This window comes from Pituophis catenifer, unplaced genomic scaffold (genome assembly GCF_029215685.1).
Source record: "Pituophis catenifer annectens isolate HBS135680 unplaced genomic scaffold, rPitCat1.0.hap2 SCAF_1, whole genome shotgun sequence".
NCBI classification, from domain to species: Eukaryota; Metazoa; Chordata; class Lepidosauria; order Squamata; family Colubridae; genus Pituophis; species Pituophis catenifer.
In genome coordinates this window covers 188,640,178-188,662,816 of record NW_027256881.1, presented here as the reverse complement: position 1 = coordinate 188,662,816, position 22,639 = coordinate 188,640,178, and the positions used below count along the sequence as shown (strand labels likewise).

General features: G+C 40.6%; 1 protein-coding gene across 1 annotated transcript in view; it reads left to right on the top strand.

Annotated features, from left to right (window-relative positions):
- The window catches only part of ITGAV (integrin subunit alpha V), an 89,110-nt gene extending 66,955 nt beyond the window's left edge, over positions 1-22,155 (top strand). The window contains exons 23-30 of the mRNA XM_070941900.1: positions 448-528; positions 625-730; positions 2,318-2,476; positions 3,277-3,390; positions 5,744-5,857; positions 5,957-6,067; positions 19,780-19,902; positions 21,286-22,155. Coding sequence (XP_070798001.1) covers positions 448-528; positions 625-730; positions 2,318-2,476; positions 3,277-3,390; positions 5,744-5,857; positions 5,957-6,067; positions 19,780-19,902; positions 21,286-21,381 — 904 coding nt within the window. The 3' untranslated portion in view covers positions 21,382-22,155. The remainder of the gene's footprint in view (positions 1-447; positions 529-624; positions 731-2,317; positions 2,477-3,276; positions 3,391-5,743; positions 5,858-5,956; positions 6,068-19,779; positions 19,903-21,285) is intronic.
- Positions 22,156-22,639: the final 484 nt, after the last annotated feature.

The following is a 22,639-nucleotide window of genomic DNA, read 5'->3' as shown; positions in this document are numbered from 1 at the left end:
CCAACTTCTGCCACTAGTAGCCTCCCACCGGTGTCCCTCCCACACAGAGGGACTCCTCAGGGTGCCATCGGCCAAGTTATGTCAGCTGGTGACACCCAGGGGAAGGGCCTTCTCTGTGGGAGCTCCTGCCCTGTGGAATGAACTGCCCCCGGAAATACGCAAGATCTCCGACCTCCGTGTGTTTCGCTGTGCCCTTAAGACCCTGCTGTTCCGCCAGGCAGGGCTATCTATGTAAATGATTTTAAATTGGGTGTTTTAAATTTTGGGTTTTAAATTTGGGCCAAAATTGTTTAATACTTTTAACTATTTTAAAACTGTTGTTTGTATCTTGTGTTTTTAATTGGCTGTACACTGCCCCGAGTCCTTCGGGAGAAGGGTGGTATATAAATTAAATTATAAATCAATCAATCAATCAATCAATAAATAAATAAATAAATTATTTTACAGCTCCAATTTGTTTAACAACCTAAGCCCAGTGAGCTCATATCAAGTGGACCTGGCCATTTCAGCTGCTGTAGAAATCAGAGGGTGAGTCCTGATCCCTTCACAACCTCTGTCTTGATTTGAGAGTTCTGCTCCATGTACCATGTCCATTCATCCCTGTTTGTTTCTCACCCAATTTAGGGTCTCTTCTCCTGATCATATTTTCCTTCCAATTCCCAACTGGGAACCAAAAGAAAATCCAGAAACAGAGGATGACATAGGGCCTTTAGTTCAACACATCTATGAGGTATGTTGACGCTCAGAACAGTAAATAATAATCACAGATCTGAAGATATAGAAAGCTTTTTCCCCACTTTTATCTCTTGTTCTACCAGTAAACTGTGGGTAATCTACCGATTTCCAAAGGAAAAACCAAGCACCTTCTTCAGGCACTCCTTTACTCCTCCTGTCTTTAACTTTTGACCTCTGGAAATACTGGATTTCAACCCCAGCATGCCCCAACTGGCATGGCCAGTTCAATACATATGTGGAATATTTCAGCCTTCTGTAACTATGTGTTTGCCATTATCAAGGTCATCTTTCTAACCTTCTCTATCCCAGGCCTATTTTGGTCTAAATGCAGCCCATACTTTGCCACATTCTATGGGTTGATCTGCATGATCAATCATGTATATGTGACACTTAACATTTCCTCATGGGAAGGAATGTGTCTTTTCGTCTTCTATCCACACTCAGTCTGGAAGTGCAACCTTCACTTATCATTTTATACTATGAGTTGATTATTTATTTATTTATTTGTCAAATTACTAAAGCCAGCCAACTCCATAGCAACACCATGATTGGTGCTAATTAATTTGCACTGGCACAAATAGTGCAATCCAGTTCTCCTTCTGTATTTCATTTCATAGAAGGGAAATAAAATTTTGTCTATGTGATTTCTCTGCTTTGTATCAAGAACATTCTGTCTTCTGTCACTGGTTACTGCCCTGCCTAATTATTTTATCCCAAGCTTGTCAGCTTCCTTCTGAAAAATTCCTCTCCCTCTGTTTGTTTTTTCCTTCATTTCCCCAATGGACCATCAAGCTATTTTTCTGTAACCATTTCTTCCTGTTACTTCTGCCCTATTCAGCCACCTGGTCATGATGTGATTAAATGGTTAGAAAAAGAGCCAAAAACAGAGGGAAAGAGATGGGCAGAATATGAAATTCTGGAGTATTTTTTTTAACAAGTTCATTGGTGAAATAGTAAAAGACTATTTTTTTAATAGTAAAAAAAACTTTTTTAAAAAAAAGTTCACTGATAAAGAAAGTGAATAATATAAATGTTAAATGTTTTTAACTAAATAAAATTGACAAGAGTTTCCCCACAAATTGTACACATGATAAAATATTACTATTTCTTTTGCCAGTCCCACTGGTAGATGCATCAAATTGTCAAGTACATGAGGGAATCAACAGAGATGGGCTCACACAAAAGATTTATCAGTCAAAACCATATCTTCTGAAAGATTTTGTTTGGTGCCTGCTTTCATGGTATGGGTGGGAGGGATCAAAAGCAAGTGAATCTGCCAATCTGAACCATGTTAATTTTGCCTGGCAAAATGAGGAGGAAAGGGTTGAAATCCCGAAAGGGTTTCTTAAGCTAGTTCGGTTTATAGCCAGTTTATCCACTTCTAAGCAGCATAGAAAAGTCTTGAGATTTGCTTGTTGTTGACCGGCTTCAAGTAGTAAAATGAAATATTTCATGGAGTTATATGCAGAGACAGGTTGCTTTTTACTAACTGGTCACAATCTGTGGAAGCCTGCTTTGGAAGCCGACTGGTTCATTGAACGTGGTTCCTATTAAACTGATTCATTTTCTACTTCTTTGTTAGCTCAGAAACAACGGTCCAAGTACTTTCAGCAAGCTGATGCTCAATCTTCAGTGGCCATATAAATACAACAATAATACCCTTTTATATATTATCAAATATGAAATTGAAGGACCCATGAACTGTACATCTGATATGGAGATTAACCCACTAAAAATTAAGGTAAAAGGAAACCCTGTTTAGATTGTCTGAATACCAAGCTGTCCATCTGTCTATGTGTTAAACTATAAGGATTATTGTCAATAATTGTACCAATAAAGCATGTTTGGCATCAACAGAGAAAAAATAATAATTTTAAGGAGATAGCAGAGTCATCTGTACTAAGCTGATTCAATAGAGTGATCACATTGGTATGACCTATGAAAATGGCTGGAAGAAGCAGCTTCAACCCATGGCTAAAAAGACTCTAGCAACTCGTTTCCATAAGGAAATCTGCAACCAGTTGGTTTCCATATTGTAAGGTTAATGCATGAAATATTATGTGACTTTATAGGTGTTCTCCAACATTCTCTATGTTGTTTATCATTTTGGAGTGTATAGCAATAGCACTTAGATTTATATACTGCTTTACAGCTCTAAATGATATACAGAGCCAGCCTATTCCCACCAACAATCTGGGTCTTCATTTTACCCACCTTGGAAGGATGGAAGGCTGAGTCAACCTTGAGTCTGGTGAGATTCAATCTGCCAAATCTCAGGCAGATGGCAGTCAGCAGAAGTAGCCTGCAGTACTGCCCTCTAACTACTGCGCCACCATATGCATTGATTTCATTCATCCCAGTGTTTCTTCTGGCTTCCTCATTGACATTAAGCCTTTGATGTTCTACATGGGTAGGAGAACAAGGCACACAACATGTTCCAGTGGATCACACATTGTTATGTCCACAAATAAATGTGGATTAACAGCATTGGCAGTTAGTTCAGGAAATGTGTCAATAATCAAACCTGTCTTGATTATACAGGTATCAACTTCTCAGCAAGATGAAAGGAATGAAACACTTAGTGGAGAAGATATCCGCAATCATCAAATCCACCGGAGAGATCTAAGTGTTCCAGAGGAAGATGTACAAACTTTGGTAAAGTCTTCGTGCTAACTGCTTTGCAAACAGTCCCTTGTCAATATTTTAGAAGAAGGACCAGATGTTTAGGAGTATTCTGTGAATCAATTTATTGCCCTAGTTAGTCAGAGTATGGGCTATGGATAAAAGTAAGACAAAAAATAAGGGCTACTTGCTGAGCAAGTTGATAGCACAGTTGCTTCTTCTTTAGTTTTCTCTCTTTTTCTCTGAGCCCTAGATTTTACTGATTGAACAACTTCTTTTCTTTATCGAGAGCCATAGGGAATCTTATCTGCCTCCTTGCTTACCTGTCTGCCTGCCTGTCTCTCCGACTCTGTCTCTGACTCCATCTCTATCTCTATAGAATGTTTAAACTATTTCAATCTTTTAAGACTCTAAGTGGAAATGAAATTGTCTGGATGTTTTTCAATGAATAATTCAAAATGTCAATACCGATGAAAGATTAATAAAATGTGATATGTTCAAAACAGTTCACATCTTCAACAGACATTTCCCTTTAGTTTAGAGATGTCTCAGGTATGAACAGAGTAGAACAGAGTGTCTCTGAATAATTAAATTAAATCCAATGACTTAAGAATCTGGTAAATTTTAGATGGTAGAAATATAAATTAGAATCTGGGCCAAATAACAGCCAAATACACCAAGGTATACTTGAGACTAATACATGGAATATATGCAGGCAGTATGCAGCAGCTCTAAACAGTAGAAAAACCAAAGCGGAAATATTTGATATTATAGTACAGGGGTGAAATCCAAATTTTTTCCCTACCTGTTCTATGGGCATGACTTGGTGGGTGTGGCAGGGGAACGATATTGCAAAATCTCCCTTCCCACCCCTCTCCAGGGGAAGGATAGAGCCTTGGTAGTACAGGGGTTTAAGGCACCCTGTTATTAAGCTTATTAAGACCAGCTGCCTGCAATTACTGCAGGGTTCGAATCTCGCCAAGGCTCAAGGTTGACTCAGCCTTCCATCCTTTCTAAGGTAGGTGAAATGAGGACCCAGTTTGTGGGGGCAATAAGCTGACTTTGTATAAATATACAAAAGGATGAAGGCTATTGCTGAGCACATTGTAAGCCGCCCTGAGTCTTCGGAGAAGGGCGGCATATAAATCAAATTAAAAAAAAAAAAATCTCCATTCCCTCCCCTCCTGGGGGAAGGGTATTGCAAAATCTCCATTCCCACCCCACTCCGGGGCCAGCCAGAGGTGGTGTTTGCCGGTTCTCCGAACTACTCAAAATTTCCACTACCGGTTCTCCAGAACCAGTTAGAACCTGCTGGATTTCACCCCTGTTATAGTATCATTAATCCAATGGAAAACCGCTCTCTAAATTGTTAATCCTTGAATCAAGATTGAATTAGAGAAGTTCGGGAGCTGCAGTTAGGAACAGTTGTTTGTAAGCTTTCTTAATGTGTGACTTCTGGTGGAAAAAGAGTGGCTTGAAGGAACTCCTTTTTTTTGTTGTGTCCAGCTCATCATTTCTCCTTATATATAGTATAAGGTATACCAATATACCAAAATGGTATATTGTCCAGCAGGGCAAGTCGAAGTATAGCCTGCATATGGAGAAGTTCTTATTGCAATACCCCAGCCACTGCAGTGTCAAAAAAGTTGAGTCTCAATTATCCTTAGTATGGATGATTTAATGCTGCCTCCTCACGCTGCTTTGATGTGTGATATGCAAGCTGCTGCAACTGATTTGCCAGCTGAATAATTTTTTATCTAAAAATCATTTTTCTAGACATTCCTGGGAGCACTAGAATTCTTAAAAGAATGTATTAAGGACTTTACAGTTGCTTATTTCAAGGATGATGGCACCATATTTTTTAAAAGTGCTTCATTATAAAGGTGTGACGAAAGAAGAGCAGCGAAAAGAGACACTTTTGTTCCCTTTTACTTAATTTTGCTTGAAGTAATAGATGCATAAGATCACATCATATGGATCTCAACTAAAAATGTAAAACATAATTTTTGGTATTACAATCCTGACTTATAAATCAGATAATACAGATGTGCAGAAGCCAGAAAAGCCTATTTAAAATTCTGATATTTTCTTTCAATTATATCTCCCATCTTTTTCCCCTCAGTAAATTTGTTAAGAAGGAAATGGCGCACCAGCTGTACAATATAATTTTATGGGTATTACCAGAGCATCCATTGGTCAAAAAAGTCATGATAGCAACCATACCCATGCAATTAAAATTCTGCCCCTTTTCTGCATGGAACTTTGTGTGATGGTATCACCAACTCTTGGGCTAGAAAATAATAATATGTAAATTAAATCTAACAAGTAGCTGAGTAACGAAATAAAACCAACTGTTCTTTTCATCCTCCTTCTTTTTAAATGCCAGGGTTGTGGAAACGCAGATTGTTTAAAAATATTTTGCCAAGTTGGTCGCCTAGAGAGGGGAAAAACTGCAATTCTCTATTTGAAATCTCGCCTTTGGGCTCAGACTTTCATGACTGTAAGTATCTGGTATTACTCCTGCAGTTTCACTCTGCTCCTGAGTACAGATAATAGCTGATTCTAATAAAACATTTCTCTGTGATTATTCTCATGACAGAAAGAAAACCAAAACCACTCCTATTCTCTCAAGTCATCAGCTTCTTTCAATGTCATCGAGTTCCCCTACAAGAATCTTTCTTTTCCTGAAGATGTCCAGAATTCTACAATAGTAAGCTGTTTGATAATCAGAAGTAGTTTTAACATTGTCAGTGTAATTAATATGAAATGAAACAGTAATCTGTTCAGCTTCTGCTGTTTTTGCTAGGAAATATGACACAGTTGCTAGTCAGATTTATACCATCTGATTACATACTGCTTAAGTGTTTATTAAATTTGAGCCTTTTAAAGAGCTTTGGGCATGATCTAAAGACTGTTGTCCAATTTGGACTGACTTATTGGGGATGGAGGGGAGCAGCTGTTTAAATGTGCAATAACACTTGCTTAAATTTCCTATTTATATTAAAAAAAACTAGTTGTGACTAGGCAGTCTTATTTGATAGTGCAGTTTAGGTCTTCACTTGGCAAACACAGGCTGCATTTAATTTAGTTCCATAAAAGCCAATAAAATTAAGCCAGAAAACTTCTGGCGGCGACCTCAGCGCGTTAGGGACGAAAGGGACGGCGCTCCGTTCCTGAGTCTCTAACAATCCCACATCTGGAGCCGAAATAGGCGCTATCGATCTCAGAGGGATTGATAGTTTAAAGGGGAACGTCTTAGGACCTCGGAGGAGACCGCAACTCCCTCGAAGGTACAAGACAAACTCTTAATCCAGAGTGAGGAAAAACCAGCCTTTCGAGACTGGCCGGAGGCGCTGACAACTGTGTGAGTGGGAAGCGAAGATTGAAAAAAGAAAAGAAGTCATCAACAGAGGACTTTAACCTAAAAAAAACCCAAAAAGCATTTGATGAAGAAGCAGACACTGGTGGCAGAGATACCGGGAAAAGACATTAGACAAGCGGCGGCAGAAAGGATTGGGCGGATTGGAGCCATTTTGAACAGATATGACAGCGCAAAAACTTTGAACAGCCGAGAGAAAAGAGAGAGCGACGAGAATTGCGGAGGATTTAACTCCGATATAACCGGATTTTATTGGGGTGGACTGGATCGAGAGGACTAAATTGAGAATAAGAATAAGAACAGATCTTGCGAGATTAAAGGAAATAAAGAGAGAGTGAGGAGAGCGGTGTGTCGGAGATCGGAAGGAGGATTCTGGACGGATTTCTATAAACTGATTGCATTCGACTCTATTGGCTTCGGCCGGGCAGATTGGATTAAATTGGAAAACCGAGTGAGAAATAGACTAAGGAGAGCGGTGTGCCGGAGATTGGAAGGAGGATTGAAGGAAATAAAGGGAGTGTGAGGAGAGCGGTGTGCCGGAGATCGGAAGGAGAATTCTGGACAGATTTCTAAAAACTGATTGCATTGGACTCTATTGGTTTCGGCCGGGCAGATTGGACTGAATTGGAAAACCGAGTGTGAAATAGACTGAAGGAGAGTGTGGACATTGTATTGACAGAGACGAAACAAACTTTGATATAACGTATTTTGAGCGGACTTTTAGAAGCTACCAATATTTTCACCATTTCCACTGGCACTCTTCTAAAAAACTGGGATATATAACGATCTAACCGTTAAATATCGAACTATTTAACTATTGAACCACTGAAATAACTGGTGAACAAACGGAAGATATAGCTAATAATGGTCTGGCTTAATCTTATTATAATATACTAGAACGCAATAGAATTGAAAAGAATATTTAATAATTTAGTATTTTTTCTTTCTTCTTTTTTCTGTTTGTGACTATGTAAGAATAAGTTGATTATAACAATAACAAGTTGATCATTCAAACAACTATAGAGTACTATATGTGTGATAAATATTGATTGAAAGCTAATTAATTTAAACAATTTAATACAGTTATAACAATTAAGATAATTAGCAATATAAATTGACATAGAATTGATTTTAGAATTACTATAAATACTGCTAGTGAAATAGATCTTTTAACTTGCAATTAATTTAAGAATAAGGTAATTTATGAATTGCTAGAAACGTGCCCTTTCCCCGCTGTTTCCCCCATTTCTACCTTCCCTCCCCCTGCTTTTCTGTTCTTTCTATATATATTATTATTATATTGCTGATTGCTGATTAGAAGTATTTCCACTAATATTAATTCCAACAATAACGTTTCATTTAAGCCATTAACATAAAATAGGCAATACATAATTATATGAAACTGTGGACAAGACTAACACGTACAATAGACATGGCTACTTCAAGTATATCAACTACTATTAAAACAACCAAAAAGATACCCCAAACTCAAACACTACTAGTGGCCTCCCCAGTACAGCAAAAGACGGGAGAAGAAAAGACCAATACTATCATAGGCATGCAGAATATACAGGCTGCCCTCGCAATGATATAAGAGGGAATGAAAAGGATGGAAGATAAGATGACGCTAAATCACGATGAAACTAGAAAAAACCATGAACAATTGCGACTGGATGTAGGGGAAATTAAAGATGACATTAGAAACATAGATGAGAAGATAGTGAAAATCCAGCAAAATATCATAGAAAATGAGAATACATAAAGTGGAGGGAAAAACGGAAGCTACAGCCTCGAGGCTGGAGAGGATGGAGAACCAACAAACGATGAGGAGCCGAGACACTGAAGATGCACTCACGTTTCTTGAAATGGAGAAGGCATCCTTCTTCCTTAGATTCCAAAATATAGAAGAACAGAGAGATGAAGACCTGGGCGAGATTATGATCGAAATACTGGCAAAGGCAACGCACAAAGATAAGGACGAAATTAGAAATGGAATTGATGAAATTTACAGAGCCTTTACAAATTATGCAAGGAGAAACAAACTCCCCAAAGAAGTCCATATTAGCTTTACAAAAAAAACAATGAGAGAAGAAATATATAGAAGAATGAGAGAGGAGACAGTCATGTACAAAGGGAGGGAAGTTCTAACATTGAAACAAGTACCGAGAAGACCCAGAGACAGGAGAAGAGACTACAATTTCTTAAGTAGACAACTGAATAAACTCAAGATAAAATTTAGATGGCTCATACCGGAAGGCCTACTTATTTCATGGGAAGGAAGAAAAATCAGAATAGATACAATAGAAAAAGCTCAAGACTTTATGGACCAATATCTAGGAAATGAAGGAGAACAGGAAAGCAGAGATAGTAGAGAAGAACATAACCCAAGTGACCAAGAGACACAAATGACAAACAGGGAAGACAAAGAACAAAAGAAGGGAAGGTTGGAGAGAGAGGAAACAGCGGGGATCTCACAAAGAATTACAAGAAACACAACAAAGCTCAAAATAACAGACAAATAAACACTAGCAGAAATGGAAGAAGAAATAAAGCTCATTTCCATAAATATAAATGGTTTAAACTCACCAAGCAAAAGATATCAAATGTTTACAAGGTTGCAAAAATTAGAGGCAGACATAATTATATTACAAGAAGTACACATAAGAAAACAACAGAAAAAACTACTTGAAAATAAAAAATTAGGAGTAATATACACATCTTTAGGAGATTGCAAAAAAAGGAGAGTGGTAACATATATTAGAGATCATATAAGATCTAAACTGATTTACACTGATAAAGAAGGCCGAGTCTTAATGGTAGAACTAAAATTGGAAATAAAAACAATATTGTTAGTAGCTATTTACGCTCCAAATGGAAACCAATTAGATTTTTACAAAAAATTACATGACAAACTAAAGGAGTTGGACTACGAAAATGTATGCATTGTCGGCGACTTTAACGCGATAGTAAACTTACGAGAAGATTACCACAGCACTAGGAAGAATAAAATTAAAAGGAAGACATTGCCACAAACATTCAAAGATTTAGTACAAGAAATGAGCCTACACGACACCTGGCGAGAACTAAATACCAAAACAAAACAATATACATATTTCTCGGGCCCACATCAATCGTGGTCCAGGCTGGATATGGCTTGGATGACACCTCAACTAAGTAAAGAAACACACGAAGTAGAAATTATGTCTAGTATATGGGCCAATCACAATCCTATCAAAATAGTCTGGAAAGGTTTCCGAAAACAGAAGAGATGGAAAATGGACACAAGTATAATAAAGGAAAAATAATATCAGCAAATGATAGAAAAGGAAATCAAGATATTTCTACAAATAAATACAAAAGACACAACATCGTTACAAAACCTATGGGATACCACGAAAGCCTATATTAGAGGCCTAACTATTGCATATGTGGCAAGAAAGAAAAAAGAGAAACAAAGAATTAGAAATGAATTATTGGAAGAAATTAAGACAGAGGAAATTAAATTACAACAACAGCCCAACAACACGAGTGTGCTACAAAACCTAAATTTGGCCAAACATAAACTGAATCTAACCACAAAAACCGAATTGGCACAGAAAATAAGAATGGTAAAACAAAATAATTTTGAACATGCTAACAAAACTGGACACTGGTTAGCATATTAGCTAAAAAAACAAACAGAAAAAAGAATTATACACCAACTCCAAGACGAATCAGGAACTCTTTACCACACACATCTGGAAAAGAAAAACATAGCTAAATTTTTTTTTCAAAAACTTTATCGCCAGGAAGAGGTCCCGGAAGACCAAATAAAAAAATACCTCCAAAAAACCAATCTTATGCACTTCACAGAAGATCACAGAGAGATGTTAAACCGGCCCATAACAATGCTGGAACTAATGGAAGCCCGCAAAAAACAAAAGAACAATAAGACTCCAGGACTGGATGGAATTCCTACTGAATTCTATAAACTTTGTCAACAATCGATAGACCAAATACTGTTACAAGTTTTTAACGAAGCACTACTGATAGCAGAAATTCCAAAATCTTGGACAGAAACTATTATTACATTAATACACAAAGAAGACTCAGATCCGACGCAAATTAAAAATTACAGACCAATTTCATTACTCAACGTGGACTATAAGCTATTCATGTCAATACTAGCTCAGAGACTCAAAGCAATAATACATAACTATATACATCCAGACCAAAACGGTTTCATACCTAAAAGACAAATAAAGAATAATTTGAGAATGATTATAAATATTCTGGAATACTATGATCAGAAGATAGACAGAGAAATGGCCATAATCTCCCTTGATGCCCAGAAGGCCTTCGACAATTTGAATTGGTCTTTTTTCACAAAACAACTTGAACTAATGAACTGTGGAGAGAAATTTCATAATCTGATTAAAAAAATTTATTCCCAACAAACAGCAAAAATCTCAATAAATGGTGACATGACACAGATTTTTGATATTCAGAAAGGAGTACGACAAGGATGTCCCATGTCACCGCTAATATTTATAATAGCATTGGAGGTATTATTAAACGAAATAAGGAATGAGGAAGAAATCAAAGGACTCAAGATCCGGGGAGAGGAGTACAAATTGCTCGCCTTTGCAGACGACGTAATTTTCAACTTGGAAAACCGAAGACGATCTGGACCCAGACTGATGTCAATGATAGAACAATACGGGGAAGTCGCGGGCCTCAAAATAAACAAACAAAAAACAAAATTAATGACGAAAAATATGACCCAGACTCAGAGATCAGAATTAGAAGAAGAATTAGGAATCCAATTAGTAAAGAAGATAAAATATTTAGGTATTTGGCTGAGGGCGAAAGTAACCACGATCAAAGAAGACAATTACACGAAATTACTAAAAGAAATTAAAAAAGACCTGGAAATCTGGAACAGGCTACAATTGTCATTGATGGGCAGAATCAGTTCAATTAAAATGAATATATTACCGAGGGTACTATATCTATACCAGGTAATACCATTACATCCGGGAAGGGACTTCTTCAAAAATCTCAACAAAATTACAACGAGCTATATATGGCAGGGAAAGAAGGCTAGAATTAAGATTAAAGCGCTACAAGACACAAGAGACAGAGGAGGCCTCGTGTCAGGTTTCGGTTCTGTCTTAGAATAAGTTTCATTTTCAAGCGCAGTCTCTAATGAATCATTCTTTATTAAGAACAGAGATAGCCGACATTTCTGAGGCTAATTGCAGCTCAACTGGCCCCTCCTTCCAACCCCCTCCTCTTCCGCTCTCCAACCCGATTTCTCATTGGCCATTAGCCAATCCATCTCTCCGTCCTGGCACGTACTTCTCACAGGAATGTGACCCCCACCCTCATCCCCCAGAAAACCCTATCTCTTGCATGCAGAAAACTAGGTAAAAGTTCATCTCAGCAATAATTCAGCGCTTCTGGTCTTCATGACAGCACTGGAAGAGAGCATAAGTTTGAGTGCTGACATCCGGCCCCTCTCCCTTCACTTCTGCGACATCACCTATCCCATAGGGAAAACACAAGAAGATTAGTCCCATCAGCCCCTCCCTGGCTGTGCACCCCCTCCTCCCGGCTTTCCCGGGTGGTCTGCATGGAATTTTGCTATAAGGCGATCAGCTTGGATGTTTGCGCTCTTCACCCAGGAAGCCTCTGACAATGGGTAACCCTTCCATTTAATTAAGTACTGAAGGCGCCCCCTGTGCCATCTTGAATCGAGAATCCGCTGCACTTCATAATGCGTTTGGCCCCCAACAACCAGGGGCCCAGGGGGTTCACGTGGTGTTGGCCTTAAAGTAGACCCCACTACAGGTTTTAGAAGGCTACTGTGAAAAACGGGGTGAATTTTCCCCAAAAGCCGTGGCAACTGCAATTGCACCGTAACGGGGTTGATTATTTTTATTATAGGAAATGGTCCTATAAATTTTGGGCCCAATTTCCTGCTCGGGAGTCTAAGTCTCAAGTACTTGGTGGAGAGGTAAACTTTCTCTCCCAGCTGAAATGGTCTTTGGGGAGTTCGGTGCTTGTCTGCTTGGTCCTTATAAGATTGAGCCGCCTTTGCCAGCGCCCTCTTAACATTTTCCCAAGTTTGTCTCAACATTGCCATCCAGTCGGTCAAACTGACTGAGGAAGGGGGCTCCCTCGGGTATTCTGGCATGGGAACAAAATCCATGCCACTCACTATTTTGAACGGGGTTAGCCCCGTGCTGCTGTGGACAGCATTATTATATGCAACCTCCGCAAAAGATAGGAGGTCTGCCCAATTGGACTGCTGGTAGTCGACGTAGCATCTTAAATACTGTTCTATCATAGCGTTCAGTCTTTCTGCCCCCCCATTGGTACTCGGGTGAAATGCTGAGCTGAGCCCTTGGGATGAACCTATGGATCGTAGAAACTCCCTCCAGAACTTTGCTGTGAACTGGACCCCTCTGTCGGAAATGATTCTCCTGGGGACTCCATGTAGGCGGTAAATGTGTTTCAGGAACAGTTTGGACAACTGACGGGCTGAAGGCAGTCCACTACAAGGAATGAAGTGTGCCTGTTTGGAGAATAAGTCTATTACAGTCCAGATCACTGTATTTCCACTACTCCTTGGTAGGTCTACTATAAAGTCCATTGCAATCTCCTCCCATGGTCTTGTTGGCTCAGCTACTGGTTGCAACAATCCAGGCGGGCACCCTGGCCTTGTCTTCATCGTGGCACAAATGGTGCAGCTTTTTACATAACTGTCTACGTCCTTTCTCATATGTGGCCACCAGAACTGCCTCCGTACTAGGTGCAGAGTCTTTAGGAACCCGAAGTGTCCTGCTGGTTTAACATCGTGGCTCCTCTTGAGAATCAGGATGCGTAAACTCTGTGGCACATAGAGCTTTGTCCCCCTCCATGCTAGTTCATCTCTTTTTGTCAAGAGATGTTGATTGTCTCGATACCAGGGGTCTGTCAGCGTTTCATTTTTTAATTTTGCAGTTAAGTCACTTGCAAGTTGGCCTTGCTGGTCACGTCGTTGCCGTCTGGTGATCACTTGGGCCGCAGCTTGGGTGGAGGGGATGATGGCATTCACTACCTGCTCCCGCTCACTGTTGTATTGGGGCATCCGGGAGAGGGCATCAGCCAGGAAATTTCTCCCACCTGGGATGTGCTTAAGCTCGAAATTGAAACGATTGAAGTATTGTGCCCACCGTACTTGCCTGGGTGACAGTTTTCGTGGGGTTTTTAGGGCCTCTAGGTTTTTATGATCAGTCCAGACTTCAAATGGTTTCTGGCCTCCCTCTAGAAGGTGCCGCCAGGTCAACAAGGCCCACCTTACTGCAAACGCTTCCTTCTCCCACGCCGCCCATCGCCTTTCCGTATCGGTGAGTTTGCGGGAGGTGTAGGCGCAGGGTTGTAGATCCCCTTGGTTGTTCTTTTGGAGTAACACAGCTCCTACTGCCACATCACTTGCGTCTGCTTGGATGACAAAAGTCTGTTCTGGATCCGGGTGTTTTAAGACAGGTTCTTTCGCGAACAGTCCTTTTAGCGTCTCAAATGCCTGTTGGCAGGTCAGGTCCCACTGTAGGGGTTGTCCCGGGCGAGGTTTCATCGCTGGGCTTCCTGTCTTTAGGAGGTCTGTCAAAGGTTTGGCAATCTTCGCAAACGAGGGGATGAATTGTCTGTAGAAATTCGCAAAACCTAGAAAACTTTGCAATTGTCTGCGGGTGCGAGGGGGCTGCCATTGTAGAACTGATTGGACCTTGGCTGGGTCCATCTCTATCCCCTCATTTGATACTCGGTAGCCCAGGTAGTCTAGCCGTGATTGGTGGAAATCGCATTTTGGCAGTTTGACATATAGGTTTGCCCGTAGCAGTTTTTCCAGTACTTGGCGGACGAGGGGTATATGTTCGTCTATGGTCTCCGTGTAGATAAGAATATCGTCCAGGTAGACGAGGACCCCTTTGTAAAGGTGTTCATGTAAGACTTCGTTTATTAACTGCATGAACACTGCCGGGGCTCCTTGCAATCCAAAAGGCATTACTTTAAACTGGAAACTGCCCAGGGGGCAGTTGAATGCTGTTTTCCATTCATCTCCTGCCCTTATGCGTACTCGGTAATAAGCTTCTCGAAGGTCTAGTTTGGTGAAAACCTTTCCTTTAGCTAGGTGGGCTAACATGTCTTTCATGAGGGGGAGGGGGTACAAGTTGTGTACGCAAACAGCATTGATACTTCGAAAGTCGACCACCAGTCTCATGGAGCCGTCCTTTTTCTCTTTAAACATGACCGGCGCCGCTACCCTTGGTTTCACTGGCTCAATAAATCCCCTTTGTAAGTTTTTGTCTATGTAGTCCCGCATTTCCTGCATTTCTCGGGGCGTCATAGCATACATTTTAGGTTTGGGTAGTTTCGCTCCTGGGATAATCTCGATGGCACAATCGGTCTCGCGGTGGGGGGGCAGGATGTCACACTCGGCCTCGCTGAATACCCCTGCAAGGTCTTGGTACTCCCTTGGGATCTGGTTTGCGTTACAAGCGGTGGTGGGTGCGGCTGCCAATTGTTTTGCTGCAACTTCTGGGAGGGACCCTTGTGTTGGTGGTGTTTTCTTCTGTAGTGGAGGGCTGCTTTGGGGTTTCAGCGTGGGAGGGAATTCTTCTGGTCGGGGTGGCAGGGGTTGGGGCCCCTTTGCTATTCTCAGCCTGCGGGTTCCCTCTTGCCACCAAATGATTGGGCCCCATTTGTCGAGCCATGAGAGTCCCAATATGACTGGTTCTGTCATCTTGGGGGCTATTATGAAGCGGATCGTCTCCCAGTGATCTGCGAGTTCTAGTCTCACGGGTTCAGTCAAATATGTGGCATATGTTCCTCCCACTAGGGACCCATCAACTTGCTCGAAGCGAATTGGTTGTTTGAGCTGTTTAGCTCGGATTCCCAATTTTAGAACTGTGGGTAGGTTGATTAGGCACCGTGTGCTACCCGAGTCTATTAGGGCTTGGAAAGTCTCTTGGGCCCCTGTTTTGGGGGCTGTTAGGCGTATGGGGAAAAGAAAAGGATGGACGGGTCCACTCACCATCGGGTCATCCTCGCCTTCGTCTTCCGTGTCATAGGGTTCGGGGAACTGATCTCCCTCATCTGGGATTCCTCTGGTTTCGGTCAGATGAGCGAAAAACTCAGGGATTTGGGGAGTTTCCTGCGGTACGTGGGTGACGCGGTTGGGCCCTCGTTCCGGTCGTGCTTTGGGCGGTGGAGCTGGTCCCGGTCTAGGCGTTCCACATCTTGCTGCTATGTGTCCGCTTCCCCCACATCTGTAGCATTTCAGTGGGCTCCGTGGGGCAGTTGGTCTGTAGGAGGGCTGTGATGTTGGGGTTTCTCGTCTGTTGAGTGGCCCCTGGTCTGGTCGGCCTCTCTCCTTTCCCTCTGGTGGTTTTGACGTGTCAGTCGCCCGCAGCCCTCTGTCGACTTTTATCGCTACCCGGAACCATTCAGCGAGTCGGTTTGGGATGTCACGATAGGCAGTCACTTGGGAAATTCTTTTATCTAGGCTTGTTCTAAAAAAATACACCAGCAATCGCTCTGGTAGGGGAGGCAGTGTCCCAATGACTCTCCTGAATTCACGGATATGCTCTCTGATAGGCTTCCCCCTCTGCATTAGGTTTCTGAGTTCGTCTTCCACATAGGGGTCCTCCTCCTCCTCCTCATAACGGGCTCTCAATAGTTGCAAGAACCCATCCGCATTTTGTAGCTGGGGGGCCCTGTATTTGTAGAGTGATGCTGACCACCTCTTTGCTTCTCCCTCCAGCCCTTCCCTGATAGCATTCACTAGGGCTCTGGGGAAAGGGTAGAGGTGTCCAAACCGCTCTATGTATATCTCAGCTGAATCGAGGAATTGGGCGAGGTTGTCTGGGTCACCATCGAACTTCCCTCTGAACTGGGGTGGCTCCTCCCTCTCTGCCCTCTCCTCTCTGTGCTGAGCTCTGGAGGGCCAGCCCTGGTGTTGATAATCCTCTGCCTCGTCTCTCATCCTGGGGTGGGGAGGTGCTGCCTTGTCTGGGCTTCGCTGCCATTCCCATCCCCAGCTCGCCCTTCCCAATTCACTTAGGGGTTTTTCTTTATCTTTTAACTTTGCAAAAGGGGATTCCACCTTTAAGGCTTTTGGCACAGTCCCCGGGTACTTATCTGCTTCACGTTTGTTTGCTTGAAGTTCTGCGGGGGGGGAAGGTGGAGAAAGTTGAACCTTTGTATTTTCCAAGTTGGCTGGAATCACGACCGCTTCTGCTCCTCCCGTTTCTTGAAGCAGGCTTTCCTCCGATAGCTTGGCTTCAGCCATAGTCCGTCCGACCAGTTGTGTGGGAGGGAACGGGATGATTTAAACTCAGCCAGCCTGGATTTGGAGGAGAGTTGAGCTGTCTGTCAGGTTTCGGTTCTGTCTTAGAATAAGTTTCATTTTCAAGCGCAGTCTCTAATGAATCATTCTTTATTAAGAACAGAGATAGCCGACATTTCTGAGGCTAATTGCAGCTCAACTGGCCCCTCCTTCCAACCCCCTCCTCTTCCGCTCTCCAACCCGATTTCTCATTGGCCATTAGCCAATCCATCTCTCCGTCCTGGCACGTACTTCTCACAGGAATGTGACCCCCACCCTCATCCCCCAGAAAACCCTATCTCTTGCATGCAGAAAACTAGGTAAAAGTTCATCTCAGCAATAATTCAGCGCTTCTGGTCTTCATGACAGCACTGGAAGAGAGCATAAGTTTGAGTGCTGACATCTCGCAGTACCAGACTGGGAGTTATATTATAAAGCAGCCGGATTGACCTGGATCAAAGAATGGATGAGATTAGACGACAAAAGAACATTATATCTAGAAGGCTTTGATCTCATACGAGGATGGCATGCGTTCCTATGGGATGGACCAGACAAACAACACATGTACTTCCAAAGACACATAATTCGGGCCTCACTCTTCAAGATTTGGCAGGGAATCAAGAAAACATTATTATACTAAAATACCAAAATGGTGGTCCCCAATGGAGGCATTGATATTTCCAAATACCCTTGAAATCGGAAAGATTATGAGATACCAAGATTTACTGAATCATGAAGGAGAACTTACTCCAAGACATCAACTCCAAAATGGCGATATAAATATTGATTGGTGGCACTACACTCAAATATACTCAAGATACAAGGCGGATACAATCAAATATGGAATTGCAAAAGATCTGAACGAACTGGACAGAATTTTATTAGGAGCAGACCAGAAAATGATTACTAAAACATATAACTACCTTTTGAGAGACAAATTAATAGAAGAAACAGTTAAACATAATATGACAATGTGGGCCAGGGACATAGGACATAATATTCAATTGGCAGACTGGGAGAAATTATGGAAGCAGAACATAAAAATGACAAGAGCCACATCTTACAAGGAGAACCTCATTAAAATGTTTTATAGATGGCACTTACCACCAGCCCGACTTGCCAAAATACACCCAAACACTTCGGCATTGTGTTGGAAATGTAAATCAAAAAAGGGGACATATTATCACACTTGGTGGAAATGTAGGAAAGCCCAACACTATTGGCAAGATATAAAAAATATTATCGAAGAAATAACAAACATTCAAATAGAAAACAGTCCAGAATTCTTTCTATTTGGCATGATAACGGCACAACATCTTAAGGAAACGAAATATCTTATCATACATATCTTGACAGTAGCAAGACTACTGTTCGCGCAAAACTGGAAATCAGACCAACTCCCATCCAAAGACAAAATCGTTGCAAAGATAACAGAGTGTGCTGAAATGGACAGATTGACGCTGGAACTCCAGGAAAAGGAAGAAAGCAAATACTATCTTGTATGGCACCAATGGTATCAATGGCTGGAAAGGAAAATCAGTAAAAATGTAGAGGACAGAAATTAGGGTAAAGACTTGCACAAGGAGATGAACCCATAAGAAATGTAAATTTGTAGTGAAAAGTTATAACATTGGAATTAGACATTTAATAATTACTCTTTATTAAACTATATAAGCTCAATGACATATTCTGTTGATGACAAAAACGTAAATGTAAAATGTTAGGTGGGTTTGTAGGTGGTGGGTTTTTTGTTTGTCTTTGTATTGTATTGTATTGTATTGTATTGTCTTTATATCTGTGTTTATATTTGAATAATAAAAAAAAAAAAAAAATTAAGCCAGAAAACATTGTGCTTTAAAGGCCTTCCGTTTTGACTTATATAATATCATGCAAACTTCCTAAGATATCCATGTGCATTTGACTTTCAGCTAGATGGAGAATCTCAAGTAGAAGGCAAAGTAGGAGATATGTAGCCCCAAGACTGTCTCAGGGGTGAAATGCTCCTGGTTCGGACGATCCAGTAGCGATTGTGGCAGGTGGTTCGGAGAACTGGTAGCAACGGCGGCGCGAGGCTCTGTCCACCTGCCTGGGTGTCATTACTTCCTGCTTTTAAAAGGTGAAAAAAAGGCTCTGATGATCGCAGGCCACAGTTGTGATCATCAGAGCTTTTTTTTATCTTTTAAAAGCATTTTTTTACAACCTATTCGGGCGAATAGGTTGTAAAAAAAATGCTTTAAAAATGTAAAAAAAAAAAAAGTTGGCCACGCCCATCCAGTCACATTACCCCCCTCCACCAAGCCACGCCCACAGAACCGGTAGTAACAAATTTTTCATTTCACCACTGCTCTGTCTCCATCCCTTTGTTCAAGTTGTGTCTCCCTACCTTTTGAATTATAATTCCTTAGTCTTTCAAACATATCCCTGTTGACTTAAGGGCTAGAAACATGCACTTTTTATTTCTATAAAATATTTTAGAAAGCTTGATTCTACAGATTCTGAGAACATCCATAGGTCTTCAATCATAAGCCAATTAAATTTTCTTCTGTGACCTTCATTGTGGAATATGTAGTTCAGCCTATCAGATGGTAGTGAAAATCTTGTACCATGTTATGAAATTCCTATTTATATCCCTGACGCAGGTTATCTGACCCGTTTTTCAGTAAAATATGTTGACATTTCTTTCCTTTTTTAGGTTACCACGAACATCTTGTGGGGTATTCAGCCAGCACCAATAACAGTACAAGTATGGGTAATCATACTAGCTGTTTTAGCAGGATTATTACTTTTGGCCCTTCTAGTTTTTATAATGCACAAGGTAAGTGAGTATTTAATGAAATCCTGTCCATTTTTCTTAAAAATAAACAAATTTTTTGAAATAATCTCTGATTTTAATCCAACGTGGAGACCTGAAAATTTCGTAACTATGAACTGGGGGAGTATTGGCTTTGTTAGATTGAAATAAATAGATGGGTTCTCCTTGTGATTGAGAAAGTTCACTTTTTGGAAAGCCCTCCCCCAAAAAGTTAATGGTTGCAGTTCAAGATGCTGTCTATTACCTATAAAGACCTTCATAGCATAAAGCCTGGTTATTGAGAGGCAGCCTCTCTCTGATTTTTTTGGCCCTTCCGGAAATATCAAGGACAGTTGAGGTACTTCAGGTCTATTCAATTACACTATGAGCCTACGAAGCATGCTTTCTCCATCCCTGCCCCTGTCCTGTGGAGTTCCGGTAGAACCCTACCTCTCTAGCTTTCCAAAAGGCCTGAAAGATCTGGCTTTTCCCCCAGGTTATGAGCTAAGGTGTGACTGGAGCCCAGGAAAGATAAATATTCAGGTTTGAGGTTTGAGGGATTCATGTTTGGGGGCACCTGGAGTTATTTTGATGCTGATTGTATGGTTCTTCTGTTGTGTTTTTGTGAGCCACTCAGGATTACTATATGCAAGATGGATAGTCGTATAAGACTTTTAAAATAAATAAATAACAGTGGGGTTCTCTTCCTTTCCATGGCTTGAAAAGGGACAGAAATTGGGGGGGGGGGCAGGCAGGATATAGTGCCAGCAACAAGAGTAGATCAGTGGCTTCAAAGTTGGAACATTTCAACTTGCAGGCAAGATTGACCTGTTCAAATATTGTCCATGGTCATTTGCCACAGTTTTTCCTGGGAAGAAGAAGCTGAAAATTAAATTGAAAAACTGTTGCTCTCTTGGCTGAGACTATTGCTTGAAATTTCTCTGTGGAAATGATAGAAATTGGCATGCATAAATTAATACAAATATGCATGTTCTGTGTGAGAGGATTATACTAGTACAGTATATCAAATCTTTCCAACTTACCTGATACAATACCATTAATCAACATATTTAGGTTTATGTGGAAAGAAAGGTTTGCTAATAATTGCTATATCTGTGGTGGAATCATCAACTAAAGGAGAGGAAGGAGTAAAAAGGTGTCCCAGCATAGTGTTTCTTCATGGGAGGAAATGACTAAGGCAAGACTATTAAACCTTTTATCTATAGCTTCTCAAGAGAATGCAGTCAATCTGGTGAGATTATTATAAATAGGTTTTCTATGTATCAACAACAAAGGTTCTTTATCAACAATAAAGAAACTGCTTTGGTCTATTCATGGAGTTATTCTGATTGCTTGCACCTGACATTATCCCAGTTCCTGCTATATAATGTCTTCTCTACATTATAGGTGGGTTTCTTCAAACGTGTGCGGCCACCTCAGGAAGAACAAGAAAGAGAACAACTGCAACCTCATGAAAATGGAGAAGGGACCTCAGAAGCTTAAGCAGTATTTTAACTGCGTCTTTTTACCAAAAGATTTAAAATGATTGCCAACTTTCTTTAGAAATATGCATTTTGATCCTTGAGGACTGCATAGCAAATGCCTTTTTTGCTATTGGCGAAATTAACTGGGAACTGAAAGCGACACGTTTGTTTCCCTCATATTAATCATGTTCACATGTGTGACTAATTACAGGTGCACTGACTAATGTATTTTAGTGCCACAATTTTGCTTACTATGTCCAAAAGGCAAAGTGAAGAGGTAGGGGGGATTGGTTTGTTTTTATTTTATTTTTTTATTGGTACAACTTGAGCTCCTCCATTACTTGCAAACTTGTAACAACTACACCTGTCTAGAAACATGAACATAAACTGAAGACCTGCTCTTGAACTTCTTAACTGGATTTTCCCAAGGTACTCATCAGTTTCTGAAGAATTTTTTTCACCTTTTCTAAGTTGGGAGATATGAACAGCACGAAGCATTGAGTGAAATACTGACAGATCTACTTCAATTGACTATTTAGGGATAACTTCTGTATAGAAGAGGACCTCGGTGTTGCCGTGATGTGGTTCCGATTTAAGGAATTGCTCTCTGTTTTATGGAATCTTTCATCTGGAAAGATGTACTTTGGTTGTATGGAAGATCATAGATCCCATTTACCAGTTCCCATATCCAGTTTTATGTAGCATAATGAAATTGACTGATTCATGCAATCATTTTCTGATACCCTTTTTAATTTTTCTGTGGGTTTTTTTACATTAAAAAAAGAAATCAAAATCTGTGCCAAGTAGTCCAAATTCTAGGATAAATAATTCCAAGATGTTCCTGAATAATTTAATTCTGTTTTGAAGCTTTAGGTTTACAGATAGTTTGGAATTATTTCTGGTTAAAAGAAGACCTTGAAAGACTTCAGGAAGTATAAAACAATAAAACCCATTAGTGATTTCAGTAAACTGTCTGCTATTCCTGTAGAGCTTCCTCAGATATACATTGCAGTTTTCAACTCTACTTTTCACATAGAAATTTAAAAATCTCATTTAAGCTTATTAATAGTTTTAATAATAAGTTAAAGGAACATCATCCTCATCTCAGAAAGTAAAATCACAATCGATCCTGGTTCCTATGTTCATAGTTCTTATAAAGGACTAAGTAAATTATAGATGGGCAATTTGAGATCCCCAGCTTACAACCAATCTTTGAGCCCCCTTTCCCAAGCCTCTTTGAGAAATGATTGTTGAATACTGAAAGTATTCTGGGATGG